General features: G+C 48.4%; 1 protein-coding gene across 1 annotated transcript in view; it reads left to right on the plus strand.

The window, feature by feature from the left end:
- The window catches only part of TEAD4 (TEA domain transcription factor 4), an 82,169-nt gene that overhangs the window by 21,423 nt on the left and 42,242 nt on the right, over positions 1 to 18,504 (plus strand). The window contains 3 exon segments of the mRNA XM_049772480.1: positions 12,163 to 12,269; positions 13,727 to 13,766; positions 14,141 to 14,428. Coding sequence (XP_049628437.1) covers positions 12,163 to 12,269; positions 13,727 to 13,766; positions 14,141 to 14,428 — 435 coding nt within the window.

The following is an 18,504-nucleotide window of genomic DNA, read 5'->3' on the forward strand; positions in this document are numbered from 1 at the left end:
CCGCTCCTGCCCCTTTCACCCTCTTCTTAAGACCTTGTTTCTCAGGCTGGAGTGATAACATAGAGGTAACTGACCCGGGTCCCATCCCTGGCATCCCATATGGTCCCCGGAGTCTGCCAGGAATGATTTCTGAGCGCAGAGCCAGGAGTAACCCTCGAACACCGCCAGATGCGACCCCAACTGTTTGTTTTTGTTTTGTTTTTGGGTCATACCTGGTAGAGTTACTCCTGGCTCTGTACTCAGGTCATTCCAAGTGGTGCTCATGGACTACATGGGATGTCAGGGATTGAACCTGGATAGGCCAAGTGGAAGGCAATTGCCCTCCCCACTATGCTCTTGCTTTGGCCCTCAGTACCATTTTTTTTTTTTTTTTTTGCTATTTGTTTTTGGGGGGCACACCCAGTGATGCTCAAGGGTTACTCCTGGCTATGCACTCAGAAATCGCTCCTGGCTTGGGGGACCATATGGGATGCTGAGGGATCGAACTGTGGTCCGTCCCAGGCTAGCGTGTGCAAGGTAGATGCCTTACCACTTGCGCCACCACTTTGGCCTCACCTTATTTTTTTTAAAAAACATCTTCTCACCCCTAAGAGCAAGACAAAAACATTTTTTTTTACTCCCTCCCCAAGACAAATTGTTTGCTTGTTGTCACACCAGGCAATGCTCAGGGGTTCTTCCTGGCTCTCGTCTCTGGCAGGCTCGGGGGGGGGGGGGGGGGCCCCAGAACCATATGGGATGCCGGGATTTGAACCAGTGACCTTCCACAGGCAAGGCAAATGCAATGCCTTACCGCTGTGCTATCTCTCCGTCCCCCCTCCACAAGACAAATTGTTAAGAAGGTTAAATCAGTAGGTCATTGGTCACAGAGCAGCAAAGAAGCAGGATTTGCTTTTTCTTTGTCTGTTTGTTTGGGGCCCACACCTAGTGATGCTCAGGGTTTTTCCCTAGCTCTGTACTTAGAGTGATTCCTCAAGGCTCAAGGGATCATAAACGGTGCCGGGGGATCAGATGCAGGTTGGCACCATGCAAGGCAAGTGCCTTACCAACTGTAGTACCTTTTTGTACCCAACTTGACTTTTGTTTTTGTTTTTGTTTTTGGGTCACACCCAGCAGCATTCAGGGGTTACTCCTGGCTTTAGGCTCAGAAATCACTCCTGGAGGCACAGAGAACCATATGAGATGCCGGGATTCAAACCACTGTCCTTCTGCATGCAAGGCAAACTCACCACTTCCATGTTATCTCTCCAGCCTCTGTTTTGTTTTGTTTTTGGGCCATATCCAATGATGCTCTGGGATTACTCCAGATTCTATGCTCAGCAATCATCCTGGCTGTGCTCTGGAGGACCATAAGAAATGCTGGGAACCAAATCCAGATCAGCAACATGCAGAACAAGCACCTTATCTGCTGTACTCCAGTCCCATAAACTGACCATTTTATATATATATATATATATTTTTTTTTTTTTTTTTGGTTTTTGGGCCACACCCGGTAACGCTCAGGGGTTACTCCTGGCTATGCGCTCAGAAGTCGCTCCTGGCTTGGGGGACCATATGGGACGCTGGGGGATCGAACCGCGGTCCGTCTCCTAGGCTAGCGCAGGTAAGGCAGGCACCTTACCTCCAGCGCCACCGCCCGGCCCCATCATTTTATATTTTGTTTGTGGGCCACATCCAGATATACTCAGGAGTTACTCCTGGCTCTTTTCAGAAATTACTCCTGGGAGGATTGGGGAACCATATGGGATGCCATAGATCAAACCTGGATCAGCTGTGTGCCAGATCAATGCCCTACCCACTGAGTTATCACTCCAGCCCCCATAAATAGACATTTTGTGTGTGTGTGTGGGGTCACACCTGGCAGTACTCAGGGGTTACTCCTGGTTCTATGCTCAGAAATTGCTCCTGGCAGGCTCAGGGGACCATATGGGTTGCCGGGATTCGAACCATCGTTCTTCTGCATGCAAGGCAAATACACTGCCTTCATGCTGTCTCTCTAGCCCCTTGACTTTTTTTTTTTTAATTTGACTATTTTTGTGGAGTTTTTTTTGTTTTTTGTTTTTGGTTTTGGGGTCACACCCGGCAGTGCTCAGGGTTTCCTCCTGGCTTTATGCTCAGAAATCGCTCCTGGCAGGCACGAGGGACCATATTGAATGCTGGGGTTCAAACCACCGTCCTCTGCATTCAAGGCAAATGCCCTAACTTTATGCTATCTCTGCAGCCCCTAGTTAACGATTTTAACCATGAAAACCAGTGCTAATCTCGCCATTAATATTCAGAACCTTTTCATCATCCCATGAACCTATTTCATGTGTCCCCTAACCACTGATTATCATTCTCTGTCTGCCTCTATCCTCTATATTTTGTTTGGTTCTGTAAAATTGCCTGTGTTAGTTAATTCAGATGAGTACAGGACAGTCACGCACGATTTGTCTTTTTGATTTTAGTGGGGCAAGATAAGTTGGTATTGAATGGGAACTTCCCTGGAAATTTACAGAGCAACTAAAAAACGATCTGCTACTGAATATTTCCTGGTGAGATATGTGTGTTCACATATCTTTTTTTTTTTTGGTTTTTGGGCCACACCTAGCGGTGCTCAGGAGTTACTCCTGGCTGTCTGCTCAGAAATAGCTCCTGGCAGGCACAGGGGGACCATATGGGACACCGGGATTCGAACCAACCACCTTTGGTCCTGGATTGGCTGCTTGCAAGGCAAACACCGCTGTGCTATCTCTCCAGGCCCACGTGTTCACATATCTTTTTTCTTTTTTTTTTTTTTTTTTTTGGTTTTTGGGCCACACCCGGCGGTGCTCAGGGGTTACTCCTGGCTGTCTGCTCAGAAATAGCTCCTGGCAGGCACAGGGGACCATATGGGACACCGGGATTCGAACCAACCACCTTTGGTCCTGGATTGGCTGCTTGCAGGGCAAACACCGCTGTGCTATCTCTCCGGGGTGTTCACATATCTTTATGTGAAAATTGCTTATCTATTTTAGTCATTGTTATTAAAATCAGTCATACATAATTTTTATTTTTTTTATTTATTTGGTTTTTAGGCTACACCTGGCTGTTCTCAGGGGTTATTTGTGGCTCTGTGCTCAGAAATCACTCCTGTCAGGCTCAGGACCATATGGGATGCTGAAAAATTGAACCCGGTCCATCCCAGGTTGGCAGCATGCAAGGCAAATGCCCTAACTTTGTGCTATTGCTCCAACCCCCATACATATTAGGGATTACTCCTGGCTATTTGCTCAGAAATAGCTCTTGGCATGGGGGACCATATGGGATGCTGGGGATTAAACCCAGGTTCATCCAGGGTCAGCCACGTGCAAGGCCCTCATACATACATACATATATATTTATATATATATTTTGGTTTTTGGGCCACACCTGGTGATGCTTAGGGGTTACTCCTGGCTATGCATTCAGAAATCACTCCTGGCTTGGGGGGATCATATGGGACACAGGGGGGTTAAACCATGGTCTGTCCTAGGTTAGCTCATGCAAAGGCAAACGCCCTACCATTTGTGCTCCAGAGCCCAACCTAATACATATTTTTTAAGAGTAGAAACTAAATAAAAATGTATTATGACCAAAAAATAAATTTTCCTAGAAAGAAGTGAGAGGAAAGAAAAAGAAGAAATTGGTGTTTGAGAAATAACACAAAGAAAAATAAGCTAAGAGACAAACAAGCAAAATACATATTCAAGGGAGAACTTGGGCTTAAAGAACCAGCCAGCTTGTTCTTTTGTGTCAGACTTAGTTCACCTAACATGATCTCATTTCCTTATTTACGTATCTATTTATTTATGGCTTTGGGGCCACGCTCTGTGGTGCTTTGGAGAGTAAAAGGATCAAATTCTAGTCTCCTGAGTATGAAACATGTGCTCTGTTTCCCTGCACTCTCTCCTTGGCTTTCCATTCAGTTAAAAAAACAGGATGGTAGGGGCCGGAGAGATAGCATGGAGGTAAGGCCTTTCATACAGAAAGTCATCGGTTCAAGAATCCCGGCATCCCATATGGCCCCCCATGCCTGCCAGGAGCCAGGAGTAACCCCCGAGCACTGCCGGGTGTGGCCCAAAAACCACACACACACACACACACACACACACACACAAATAGGATGGTATTTCCTTACACGGATTTACTCCACTAGTCTGCTAGCTCACTGATAGATTTGTTTGAAGTTTTCATAACATACATAGCTCTCTGGAATCTGGATTTTATTTTGTTTATTTGTTTGTATGTTTTTCAGCCACACCCGGTGGCACTAAGGGGTTACTCCTGGCTTTGCACTCAGAAATTGCTAGTGGCAGACTTGGGGGACCACATGGGATGCTAGGGATCTGTTGCATGGAAAGCAAATGGCCTGCTCTGCTAAGGATATGACACATTTTTTGTGTTTATTTGCACAAAACTTTTTTTGGGGGGGGGTCCCACCTGGCGGCACTCAGGGGTTACTCCTGGCTCTGTGCTCAGAAATCACTCCTGGCAAGCTTGGGGGACCATGTGAGATGCCGGGGATCGAATTGAACCACCAAATGTCATGGGTTGGCTGTGTGCAAGGCAAACGCCCCTACCACTATGCTATCTCTCCAGCCCCTGGCATTTTTTTTTTTTTGGTTCTGTTTTGGGGTCACACCAGCAGTCTCAGGGCTTACTACTGGCTTTGTACTCAGGAATCAGTCCTAGCAGTGCTCAAAGGACCATATGGGGTGCTGGGGATTGAACCTTGTTTAGCTATGTACGGCATAATTTAGGGGTTACTCCTGGATCTGTGCTCAGAAATCACTCCTGGCAGGCTCAGAGGACCATATGAAATGCTGGGGATTGAACCCAGAAATCGCTCCTGGTTTGGGGGATCATATGGGGGGATCGATCCACCATCTGTCCTGGATCAGCTATGTGCAAGGCAAACACCCTATTGCTGCGCTATTGCTCAGGCCCCTTTGTTAAGCTTTTTTGTTGTTGTTGTTGTTGTTGTTAAGTTTTTTGTTTCTTTATTTGGCCACATCCAGTTGAGCTCAAAGTTTTTCCTGACTTTGAGCTCAGGTATGGAACCTGGTGGGACTCAAGGTGTGGTACTGGGGATTGAACCAAGGTCAAACCAAGACAAAGCCCTATTTGCTATACTCTGCCTTTCTGGCACCTTTTGATGTTTCTCTCAGATCTCAGTCCCTTGAGAGAAATGACTGATAAAAATCCCCCCAGTCTCTCTCTGCCCCATAAGTCTACCTATAATGGTTTAACTTGCTGCTTTCCTTAAGTGCAATTGGTCTCTATCTCTGTCTCTCTCTGTCTCCCCCCCCCCGCCCCCCGCTCCCTTTCCTTCCATCTTCCCATTTCTCCTTCTCTTTCATTGTAACCCAGGACTATACCCAGACAAGGTACATGCTCTCTGATAGGATCACACCCCAGTTTTGCAACTGAATCTTCTTCATGGTTATGCTCTTCTATAAAGTCCCCAGAATTACCATATTTTTTCTTTATTCTATTTTCCATATTTTTCATACCATAAGATGCATCTTGGGGAGTTGCATCTTATGGTACAAAAAATACAGAAAATATCTCCCCAAGATATGTCTTATGGAGCAAATGCTGCCTGGAGCTGAAGCTGAGTGCAGGGGAGGAGAGATAGTCATAATTATTTTTATTTTGTTTCATTTTTTGGGGGGCCACACCTGGCAGTGCTCAGGGGTTCCTCCTGGCTCTATGCTCAGAAATTGCCCCTGGCAGGCTCAGGGGACCATATAGGATGCCGGAGATGGAACCTAGGTCTTTCCCGAGTCGGCTGCGTGCAAGGTAAAGAAATGCCCTACCTCTGTGTTATCTCTCTGGCCCCATCTTTGTTTTGTTTTGTTTTGGCCACATCTTGTGGTGGCTCTGCACTCAGAAATTACTCCTGGCAGGCTCGAGGGAACATATGGGATGCCGGGGATCAAACCCAGGTCCATCTCGAGTTGGTTGTGTGCAAAGCAAACTCCCTACTATTGTGCTATCACCCCTGGTCCTATGCCCCAGCAGGCATCAAGGGATTCTGCTGAATTTAGGAAGTACAGGAGATGGAAAAAAGAAAAAGGCGGCCCAGGGCACTCACCACAGAACCAAGACTACACAGTGGGGGGCGGGGACCCCATCTAGTGAAGGGGCAGTGCCAGGCCTGGTGCCACAAGAGGGTGGGCAAGCCTGGCGGGGAGAGGTATGCCCTGAGAGTTAGAGTCCTCCTGGGCTGGGAGCCACTTATGTGTAATGAATCTATCCCGTGGGCCAGGGCCTTGAGTGACCCGCTGCCCCGCTTTCCCTGGACCCAACCCAGGCTTGGGGACATGGAGTGCGGATTCTCAGAAAACCTTACTCATGAGACAGCATCTGTCATGTGTCTCTGGTTTTCCTCGCCTTCATGCTGGACTTGGCGGGAGGCAGGCCTGGAGAACACAGATCCCCAGGGCTTCCTTTGCTTTTATCATGCTTGTCGCAGCCCTCTCTGCATTTGGGCTCCAAGCAGGGGTTGGTTTAGTGTCAGCCATGAGGAGAAATTCGGGCAGAGTCAATTCCATAAGGAGTAGGCATTCCTATTAGGAGTGGATAGTCAGGCTAGAGCAATAGCACCGTGGGTCAGGCACTTGCCTTGCATGCAGCCAAGCCAGGTTCGATCCTCAGCATCCCATATGGTCCCCCAAGTGTCTCTGAGTGCAGAGCTAGGATTAACCCCCAATGCCCCCCCCAAAAAAAAGGACTAAAACAAAACACAAATCTTGGGTCTGGAGTGGTAGCACAGTGGTAGGGTGTTTGCCTTGCACACAGTCAACCCAGGTTCGATCCCCAGCATCCCATATGGTCCTTGGGTCTGTCAGGAATAATTTCTGAGGGCAGAGCCAGGAGTAACCCCTGAGCACCACTTAATTTTAGTCCAAACACCAAAATTAAACAAACAACACTAAAAACAAACAAATAAAAGTTTTTAAGGGCTGGAGAGATAATACAGCAGGTAGGGCATTTGCTTTGCAGGCACCTGACCTGGGTTCAAGCCCCGGCATCCCATATGGTCCCTGAGCATTGCCAGCAGTAATTTCTGAGTGCAGATCTAGGAGTAACCCCACAGCATTGCCAGGTATGATCAAGCCTCCCCAAAACGTTTTGATTTTTTTTTCTGTAAAGATCTTACTAATGTTATATTTGTCACTAGATAAATGATGGATTTGGTGTCTATTAAGTAGGATGTAAAGGGGCTGGAGTGGTGGTGCAAGCAGTAGGGTGTTTGCCTTGCACGCGCTAACCTAGGACGGACTGCAGTTCAACTCCCCCAGCGTCCCATGTGGCCCTCCAAGCCAGGAGCGATTTCTGAGTGCTGAGCCAAGAGTAAGTCTGAGCATCACTGGGTGTGCCACCCCAAAAATGAGTTTAATTGTTTAATGCCTTTCTGGTATTAAAGATTTGGGGGGGGGGCTAAAAAAAGATTTTGATACATTAGAAGTGCTTGTAATTTATAGATCATTATCAGCTTTTGATATGGAATATCGTTGAAAACTGACAGCTTTCCTGCTTCCTTTCTACCTGTCACTTGTCTGTCTTGTTTGGCTCTGATTTCTATGGGGATAAACATTTAAATAACAGATCTAGGGTTCAAGGTGATGGTCCAGCACAAGGCTGATCTGGGTTTGATCTCTGGCATCCCATGTGGTCCTCTGAGCACCACTAAGGAGTGATTCCTGAGATTAGAGCCAGGAGTCCTCAAATATGACCCAAAAAACAAAAAAAGAAAAAAATTTTACTCCTAATTTGAAAGGTAACACTCTAGCATTTATTTATTACATTTTTGGGGGGACTGGTAGTACAGGGAAAGAGATACTTTTCCTTTTTTTTTTTTTTTGTTTTTGGGCCACACCCAGCATTGCTCAGGGGTTACTCCTGGCTGTCTGCTCAGAAATAGCTCCTGGCAGGCACGGGGGACCATATGGGACACCAGGATTCGAACCAACCACCTTTGGTCCTGGATCTGCTGCTTGCAAGGCAAACACCGTTGTGCTATCTTTCCGGGCCCCGAGAGATACTTTTCCTGATGTCCTCAGGGGTCGCTCCCAGATGTGCTTAGGAAATAGTGCTTGGGGTTAAATCGAGGTCCTCTGCAAATGAAACAAGTGCCATAATCCATGGATTATCTCTAATGCAGCTTCTATTACTTAGTTATTAAACGTTTGGGAAGACAACCTTTTATCTTTTTTGTTTGTTTGTTTGTTTGTTTGGTTACACCCAGCAGCCCTCAGGGCTTACTCCTGGTTCTACACTCAGAAATCACTCCTGGCAGACTCAGGGGACCATATGGGATGTTGGGATTCGAACCACCATCCCTCTACATGCAAGGCGAATGCCCTACCTCTATGCTATCTCTCTGGTTCCACAATCTTTTTTTTTTTTTTTGGGCCACACCCGGCATTGCTCAGGGGTTACTCCTGGCTGTCTTGCTCAGAAATAACTCCTGGCAGGCACGGGGGCCCATATGGGACACCGGGATTCGAACTAACCACCTTTGGTCCTGGATCGGCTGCTTGCAAGGCAAATGCCACTGTGCTATCTCTCCGGGCCCTGGTTCCACAATCTTTTATTTTTATTTTTATTTTTATTTATTTATTTATTTATTTATTTTTGGTTTTGGGGCCACACCCATTTGACGCTCAGGGGTTACTCCTGGCTATGCACTCAGAAATCACCCCTGGCTTGGGGAGACCATATGGGACGCCCGGGGGATCGAACCACAGTCCGTCCTACGCTAGCGCTTGCAAGGCAGACACCTTACCTCTAGCGCCACCTTCCCGGCCCCACACAATCTTTTATTTTTATAAATTAATTTACTTCTGTAAATTAAGAAGTTCCAGGGGCCAGAGCTATATAGATAGTTATATATACTATTGCTCTAGCCCCAGGAAAGAGTTTATTTTATTTTATTGTTTATTGGGCTATACCCAGTGGTACTCAGGGGCTACTCCTGGCTCTGTGCTCAAAATCAGTCCTGGCAGTCTCAGGGGACCATATGGGATGCGGGATATCAAACAAAGATCTTTTGCGTACAAGGCAAATACCCTGCTCTGCTATCACTTTGACCTTCTATTTACTTAATTTAACTTTTGTAGGATCTAGACCAAGACTATTATGTCAGTATTTTCCTTTGAGGACTGAGGTTCATTACTCTTTCTAACCTCCCTGCACACAGGTCTCAGCTCATCTAAACACAGGCAAAGACCAGTTTGCTTCTTCCTCCCTCCCTCCCTCCCTCCCTCCCTCCCTCCCTCCCTCCCTCCCTCCCTCCCTTCTTCCTTCCTTCCTTCCTTCCTTCCTTCCTTCCTTCCTTCCTTCCTTCCTTCCTTCCTTCCTTCCTTCCCTCCCTCCCTCCTTCCCTCCTTCCCTCCTTCCCTCCTTCCCTCCTTCCCTCCTTCCTTCCTTCCTTCCTTCCTTCCTTCCTTCCTTCCTTCCTTCCTTCCTTCCTTCCTTCCTTCCTTCCTTCCTTCCTTCCTTCCTTCCTTCCTTCCTTCCTTCCTTCCTTCCATCCATCATTTATTTTCTCTGTCTCTGTCTTTCTCTTTACCTTGTGGTTCTCATTAATCACTATTACTAGGCTTGAGAGACCAGACTATATGGGATTCCAGAGATTGAACCCAGGTTGGTTGCATGCAAGGCAAACGCCCTACCCATTGTGCTATCTAGTACACAGGCCCCTTGTTCATTCTCTTTCTCATTCTCCTTCCCTCCATGCATTGTTGGCTCCTAAACCCACTGTAGAAACAGCTCCTTCTGGGTCACCTTATCATTTTTTTTATCATGATCAGTTGGTTTTGCATGGAACACAAAAGCCCTACCTCCATGCTATTTCTCCAGCCCCAAGAGAAGCTATTTATTACCTACAAAGGAAGCTAGACACAGTGCAACCTTCAATAAGAAAACAAAAGTTTGTGTGTGGATGTGTAGGAGAGATCACTTTATCTGGAAAACAAGCTAGTCCGTATCAGAAATTCTGGTCTAGAGTAGAAAAAGATAGTACAGAAGCTGACTTGGGTTTGATCCTTGGCATCCCATATGGTCCCCTGAGTAAGGCCAGGAGTGATTCCTTAATGCAGAGTCAAGAATAACCCCTGAGCATGGCTGGATGTGGCTTGAAAAAAATTAAAAAGTCAAGAAACAACAACAGGGGCCCAGAGAGATAGCATGGAGGTAAGGTGTTTGCTTTTCATGCAGGAGGTCATCGGTTCGAATCCCGGCGTCCCATATGATCCCCCGTGCCTGCGAGGAGCAATTTCTGAGCATGGAGCCAGGAATAACTGCTGGGTGTGACCCAAAAACCACAAAAAAAAAAAAAAGAAAGAAAGAAGTAAAAAGAAACAACAGAAAGAAATTTTTATGGCTGAAGAGATAATACAGTGGATATTAGGGCTTTTGCCTTGCAAGCGGCCCACCTGAGTTCGTTTACCAACCCTGAGCACTGTTGAGTGTGCCTAATCCCAAAAAGAAAAAATAAATTTGGTTTTGACTCTACAATGCACATTGAAACATATTTCTGTACCTTCTAGAATAAAAAATTATTTCAAGGCAGGAGTGAGTTGGGCCACAAAAAAGCAGTGCTCAGGAGGCCAGAGTGATAGCACAGTGGTAGGGCCTTTGCCTGGCTTGAGGCCAACCCCCGAGAGACCTCAGGTCTATTCCTGGCATCCCATGTCTTCTCCCAAGCCTGCCAGAAGTAATTCCTGAGCCCAGAGAGCCAGGAGTAAGCCCTGAGCACCATCAGGTGTGGCCCATAAGCCAAAAATAAATAAATAAATAAATGAGAGTATGGTGTGAGCCAGAAAGATAGCTAAAGGGCTGGAGTTTTGAGTGCATGTTTCGCATGCCTGGGGGCCGGGCTCAATCCCTGAAACCTAGAGCACTGCCAGGAGCAAGTCCTGAGCACTGCTGGCTATGACATTAAAAAGAAAAGTCCCCAAGCTCAATGTTTGCCAATTCAAGTAGCTGATTTTGAAACTTTCCTATTAGGAAAGAGCATTGGGATCACACCTGAGGCTCCAACATGAGCTTCCAGCCCTGCAAGCCATTTCTCTCCCTTCTCTCTCCTCCCTGCCTCCCCTCTCCTCCCAGCCCCAGCCTCTAAGTTCAGCACTGTGCTCAGAAATCCAAACCTGAGCTTCCCAATAGCATTGCTAAGCTTCATCCCGGCCCCAATAAATACGTTTTTTATTTTCTTTTTGGTTTTTGGGCCACACCAAGCTGCGCTCAGGGGTTACTCATGGCTCTGTGTTCAGAAATCACCCCTGGCTTGGGGGAACCATATGGGACTCCAGGGATGGAACCACGGTTTGTCCTAGGTTAGCACATGCAAGGCCGACATCCTACCACTTGCGCTACCGCACCGCTCTGGCCCCCATAAATACATTTTTAAATAGCTGACTCAAAAGAAAGTAAATCCCCGGCCCTCCCCCCCCCCCCCCCCAATGAAATTGCTGGAGAGATAGAGGGCTTAAGGCATTTACCTTGATTTCTGAATACCCTGGTTGGAAACCAACCCCAGCACTGTGTATGGCCCCCCTAGGCAAGGCTTGGGGTCACTTCTGAGCACAGAGCATAAAGGACAGTAGTCTCTGAGCATGAGTGTGTGGTCACACTCCCCCCAAAATAAAACAAAAAACTCCTCAAGTATGTGTGATTTAAGATAAGGTGACCTGGGCCAGAGAGATAGCATGAAAGTAGGGCATTTACCTTGCATGCAAAAGAATAGTGGTTCGAATCCCTCCGTCCCATATGGTCCCCGAGCCTGCCAGGAGCGATTTCTGAGCATAGAGCCAGGAGGAACCCCTGAGCGCTACCAGGTATGACTCAAAACCCAAACAAGCAAACAAACAAAAAACCCAAATAAATAGCTCCTTTTCACTCTTTGAGCACTTGTCCACAGAGAGAGAGCATTTGCTGTGCTGAGAATATAAAATCTTGTTGTTTTTTTTTGGGGGGGGGACAGTTGTCTCAGGCCCATGATTTCAGCCTCACCCAGCCCCTGTGGAATTGGGTCTATTTAGCCATTGATTTCTCCTTGATACCCATCAGCTCATGGCATATCCATGGCACCATGTTGGCAACCCCCTTGGAACCTCATTCCCAGGGCCGCAATTCCCCATGTCCATCTCACAGGCCTGGCTGGGGGTGACCAGTTTCAGGGATGGCTGTTCTCAGCAGATCCTGGGTGCAGGGAGCTGGATGGCTGGACAGGCAGCCACTTGTTCTTCCTTGGTGGGAAGGTGAGTGGGAGAGGAGAAATGGGGGAGGCCCTGATTTGCTGGGGTACTCAGTGGCTGGGAAAGGAGTCAGCTGGGTGTTTGGGGAGTTATAGGGGTACTCGGTGATTCTCTTTGTCAGAGCTGCCTGCAAATTGCTAGGATGTCCTGCTCTTTCCAACCTTCAAGAATTATGTCTTCCACTTTACAGCTTGTACAATTTTTGTTTGTTTGTTTTGGAGCCACATCCGTGATGCTCAGAGGTTGCGCCTGGCTCTGCACTCAGCATAACGATACAGTGGGAAGGGTAATTGCTTTGCATGTGGATGACTCAGGTTCGACTCCTGGGTCTCCCAAGCAGTGCCAGGAGTGATTCCTAAAGGCATAGCCAAGAGTAAACCCTGAACACCACTGGGTGTGGATCCTGCCAAATTATTGTGTTCCCTAGATGTCCCTAATGTTACTCTCCATGCAGTATCTCCCAGTTTGGATTATTCCTAGCTTTGTACTCTGGAATTACTTCTGGCAGTACTTGGGGAAACCATATGGGATGCCGGGGATCAAACTCAAGTCAACTGTGTGCAAGGCAAATTGCACTAACCACTATACTATACTATACTTTACTATACTAACACTCCAGCCTTTCTTCCTTTCCTTCCTTCTCTTTCTTCCTTCCTTTTCTTTCTTCCTTCTCTTCCTTCTCTTCCTTCTCTTCCTTCTCTTCCTTCTCTTTCTTTCTTTCTTTCTTTCTTTCTTTCTTTCTTTCTTTCTTTCTTTCTTTCTTTCTTTCTTTCTTTCTTTCTTTCTTTCTTTCTTTCTTTCTTTCTTTCTTTCTTTCTTTCTTTCTTTCTTTCTTTCTTTCTTTCTTTCTCTCCTCCTCCTTCCCTCCTTCCTTCCCTCCCTCCTTCCCTCCCTCCTCCCTCCCTTCCTCCCTCCCTCCCTTCCTCCCTTCCTCCCTTCCTCCCTTCCTCCCTTCCTCCCTTCCTCCCTTCCTCCCTTCCTCCCTTCCTCCCTTCCTCCCTTCCTTCCTTCCTTCCTTCCTTCCTTCCTTCCTTCCTTCCTTCCTTCCTTCCTTCCTTCCTTCCTTCCATTTTTGAGCACACCCAACCATGCTCAAGGGTTACTTCTGGCTTCCTGGCTTTGTGCTCAGAAATCGCTCCTGGCAGGCTTGGGGGATCATATGGATGACAGGGCTCAAACCCAGGCCTGTCCTGGGTCAGCCGCATGTAAGGCAAACAACCTACCACTGTGCTATCGCTCTGGCCTCTATTTATTATTTTAAGCATGACAGAATGTATCCTCCTGACCAGCACTAAGTGGCAGGTCACTAGTTTTTTGTTTGTTTTGGGTCCACACCCAGCTATGCTCAGAGCTTACTCCTGGCCCTACACTCAGGGATCCCTCCTGGTAGGACTGGGGACGGGGGGACCCTATGTGGTACCAGGGATCAAACTGAAGGCCTGATGCCCTCCTCTCTGCAGCCCAGTTCAGCTGTTTCCATGCTCTTTGCATTGTTGGGCAGTAAGTGGAACTCCAGAAAGCAAATTTCATCTTGCAAAAAGCCACAAACTCGGGGCTTTTTAAAGCCTCACGTCATCTGCCCTCCGGCCCTGATAACCATCATTCTACTTGCTGCATCGATGCCTCTGAGTGCTTTGGAGGTTGCTGTGGAGCCATCACGCAGTATCTGTCCTTGTGTGTCCGACTCCTTGGGGTCTAACGTGTGGTGTTGCAAGGGTATAATTTCCTCCACCCCTCTCCTTTCTGCAACACTCGTGTCTTCCTTCCCTGGCCTCCTTCCCCGGCCCCTACATACCCTGTGTCCCATGAATGACTAAGCAGAGCCAAGCCCCAGACTTGGGCCCCCCCTTACTCCCCCTGGTCTCTCTGCTTAGGTCTCACCAGTGCCTGGGTCTCTGCCCACACAGATCCAGCAGGCGTTACTCCAAGCCAAGACTTGGAGGCCAAGGCCGGCACCATTACCTCCAACGAGTGGAGCTCTCCCAACTCCCCCGAGGGGAGCAACGTCTCTGGGGGCAGCCAGGCCTTGGACAAACCCATCGACAATGACGCGGAGGGTGTATGGAGCCCCGACATTGAGCAGAGCTTCCAGGAGGCCTTGGCCATCTACCCACCCTGCGGCCGTCGTAAGATCATCCTGTCGGACGAGGGCAAGATGTACGGTAAGAAGTTGGGCTGGGCTGATACGGGCTGCAGGCTCTTCGGCTGGTCCAGCGCTGAAAAGAGGGTTCAGGCAAGAGCAGGCCAAGAGGAGGGTGTCCCCCAGCAGATAGAAGGGGCACTGCTGGCATTTGTCCTGGTTTCCAAGGAATTGAAGTCAAGTGTGAACATCTTCGCTCATAACCTGGGAATGGTTGTTTTTGTTTTGTGTTTTGTGTTTGGTCATACCCGGTGGTGCACAGTGGTTACCCCTGGATCTGCACTTAAGAACCACTCCAGGAGCCAGAGAGATAACACAGCCGTAGGGAGTTTGTCTTGCAGGCTGCTAACCCAGACCAAACCTGGGTTTGATTCTCAGCATCCCATATGGTCCCCCCAAGCCTGCCAGGAACCATTTCTGAGCGCAGAGCCAGGAGTAACCCCTGAAGCACCGCCGCAGGGTGTGATTCAAAAAAAAAAAACAAAAAACAAAAAACAAAACAAAACAAAAAATGAACAACAACAAAACAAAGAACCACTCCTGGCAGTGCTTAGGGGTTCATATGGGATGCCGGGGATTGAACCCAGGCTGTTGCGTGCAAGGCAAGAGCCCTATCTGCTGTGTTATCGCTCTAGCCCCTGGGAATGGAAGTTGAACATTCTTTCTCCCAGCCCCACCCCTACAGAGTGGGAAAGTCCCCTAAGTCATATCCCGGTTAAAACCTGGTCTTTCAACTAGCTGCTCCCCTCACCTGCCAAGGGAGGTAGGACTTTGGTCCCCAATTGGATGCTCCAGGTCATTCATTCCTGCTGGGGCTGGCAGTTTCTCCTATGTGCCCTATGTGTGTATGGAGCAAGTCTGTCCTGCCTTAGTGTGGGGTTGTATCCCTCCTACCCCCTGGGATCCAGAGCAGATAGACAAGGGTGCTAGCAGTGTCCAGGCATCTTGCACTCTGGCAGGAACCCTACTGCTGAGATGGGCAGGTGAGAACCACATAAATATACTGCCAGGTAGTCAGAGGTCCACAGAGCAGCTGACATGGGGGTACCTGGGTGAGCAAAGCCAGAGAGAACCAGACCCCACTGGCTTCTGTCCCCCACTCGGCCACCCCCCACAATCTCCAAACAAGCTTCTGGTACCACCTGTCTTGACTTCCAGTTGTGGGCTCAGGCCTTGCCCCACCATCCAATTCTAGATTTTTGTTTTATTTTATTTCTTTGTTTAGGCCACACCCAGCTCAGGTGTTACATGGCTCTCTGTTCCAGGAGTCACTCCTGGCGGTCGTGGGGGACCATATTGAGTACCAGGGATTGAACCTAGGTCTGCCACATGCAAGGCAAACACGCTACCTGCTGTGCTATCGCATCCAATTCTGGGTGCCTCCTTGGTCCCCTGCTTTGTCGACTACTTTCAGGCTGGGGGAATGGGGAAACGGTGTAGGATGCTGGCAATCCAGTGCATCTGTTTCCTGGGGCCTTTGTTGCTTCCTATCGGGTGCTTAAAACCACTGCATCTAATTCACTCACACAGCTCAAGGGACCCAAGTTCCCAGCCAGGTGTCAGAGTATTGGGGTGGGGATCTGCTGTCTGCAGCATGGTTTCTGGGGGTGAAGGAGAGAGATATGCCTTCTCCTTCCCATCTTCCCACCCTTGGGTCTGACTCTTTATATTTTGGTTTTGTTTTTGGACCAACCCAGCGGCAATCGGGGTTATTTCTGGCTCTGTGCTCAGAAATCGCTCCTGGCAGGCTCGGGGGACCATATGGGATGCTCGGGATCAAACCTGGGTCTGTCCTGGGTTGACCGCATACAAAGCAAATGCTCTACCACTGTGCTATCTCTCAGACCCCAGGTCTTCTTTTTTTTTTTTTGGTTTTGGTTTTTGGTTTTTGGGTCACACCTGGCAGCGCTCAGGGGTTACTCCTGGCAGAATTTAAAGGACCTTATATGGTGCCAGAGATTTAACCCAGGTCAGCCACTATACAAGGCAAACACCCTTCCCACTCCAGGCCCAAAGCTTCTCAGCTTGTGTTTGACAGAGATCACTACCTCATCCCCGCAAAAAAAGAAAAGAATAAAATAAAAGGGTTCAATCCTACTGGAACCCTGTTTTCATAAAACAGATCCCGATGAACAGTCTGCTGTGGAACATTCCAGTTATTTTCCTTTTATTTTATTTTATTTTGGATTTTGGGTTACACTGGCAACGCTCAGGGGTTACTCCTGCCTGGCTCTACGCTCAGAAATCACTCCCGGCAGGCTCGGGTGACCATAGGGGATGCTGGGATTTGAACCACCGACCTTCTGTATGCAAGGCAAACACCTTACCTCCATGCTATCTCTCTGGCCCCTGCCTCCCATTCTAATTCCAGCCTTTCCTCACTTTCTGCTACTGGAATCGAGATTCTCTGGGCACTGAGAATTGGTGCTTGGTTGCTGGTTCACAGTGCTCACTAGGGCCAGGGAGCCTGCTCAGGGGTTACTTGTGGTTCTGTCCTCAGGAATTACTCCTGGTGGTGCTCAAGGGACCATATGGGATGCAGGGGATTGAATCAGGGTCCACCATGTACAAGCACCTTACCTGCTGTACTACTGCTCTGGCCCTTACAAAATATTTTAAAATAATTTTTTGAGGGTCCACACCCGGTGATGCTCAAGGGTAACTCCTGGCTCTGCGCTCAGAAATTGTTCCTGACAGGTTCGGGGGACCATATGGGATGCTGGGGATTGAACCTGGGTCTGTCCCGGGTTGCCAGATGGAAAGCAAACTCCCCACTGCTATGCTATCTCTCCAGCCCTTAAAAACATCTTTTTATTTTCTCCCACACCCAGCGATGCTCAGGGGTCACTCCTGGCTCTATCCTCAGGAATCCCACCTGGCGGTGGTAAGGAGACCAGGAGTGCCAGAGATCAGACCTAGGCTGGTTATGCACAAGGCAAGCACCCTACTTGCTGTACCCCCAGAGCCTCTCCAGCCTCCCTTATCTTATTTGATAAGCATCCCCTGCTTATCTGTCCATAGCAACACCCCCAGATGCCAGAGTCCCCTTTCATGTATGTGGGTGTCCTGTCCTGGGTCTTGCCTGCTTTATCTTCTGCTCTAAATATTTTTAGATATGATGGCCTGTTTCATATTCTGGGGCCTCACAGAAGCTCTGTGAAGATGCAATACGTTGAACCCCCAGAGGCCTTGGGGCAAGGCTGCTTGTAGATGGGTGCTTTGCTTGGAAGTTTCAGCATGAAGGCAAGATGCCTGTGCAAGGTGGCATTTACCAGGCATGTGGTCAGTGACCCCAGATGGGAAGCCATGATTGGCACCTGCCTGGGGCGGGACCAAACCAGCAGGAATGGAGTTGATGTGTGGAGGTGGCAGGGTATCTTGCAAAATGGTTCTGGCTATGTTGGGGTTGGCCATGTAGTTCTCGTTCCCCTGTGAGGAGATGAGTGGTGATGGTGGGTGGGGGCAGGGTGGTTTGGAGAAGGAGGGGGGATGAGGCCAGGTACCTCTTCCTGCATTTTATTTTGTTTTTTGTTGTTGTTGCTGTTTTTAAGTTGTTTTTCTTTGGGGGGGGGCGCATTTGGCAGCACTCAAGGGTTACTCCTCGCTCCACACTCAGAAATCATTCCTAGCAGGCTCGGGGGACCATATGGGATGCCAGAGATCAAACCCAGTTCTGTCCCAGGTCTGCTATGTGCAAGGCAAACACTCTACTACTGTGCTATTGCTCCGGCCCCATCACTTCCTCCATTTTACTGCGTAATCTCACAGATTTTTATTATTTATTTATTTATTTATTTATTTATTGCCAAAAAAGTGGGCTGGAGTGGTAAGGTAGGAGTAGGTAAGACTGGAGTAGGTGGAGCCGGAGAGATAGCATGGAGGTAAGGCATTTGCCTTGCATGCAGAAGGATGGTGGTTCAAATCCTGGCATCCAATATGGTCCCTTGAACCTGCCAGGAGCGATTTCTGAACGTAGAGCCAGGAGTAACCCCTAGAGCACTGCTGGGTGTGACCCAAAAACCAAACCAAAACAAAACAAAACAAAAACACTGGAGTAGGTAAGACAGTTGTCTTGCATGCAACCAACCCAGGCTCAAA

Source organism: Suncus etruscus, chromosome 4 (genome assembly GCF_024139225.1).
Source record: "Suncus etruscus isolate mSunEtr1 chromosome 4, mSunEtr1.pri.cur, whole genome shotgun sequence".
NCBI classification, from domain to species: Eukaryota; Metazoa; Chordata; class Mammalia; order Eulipotyphla; family Soricidae; genus Suncus; species Suncus etruscus.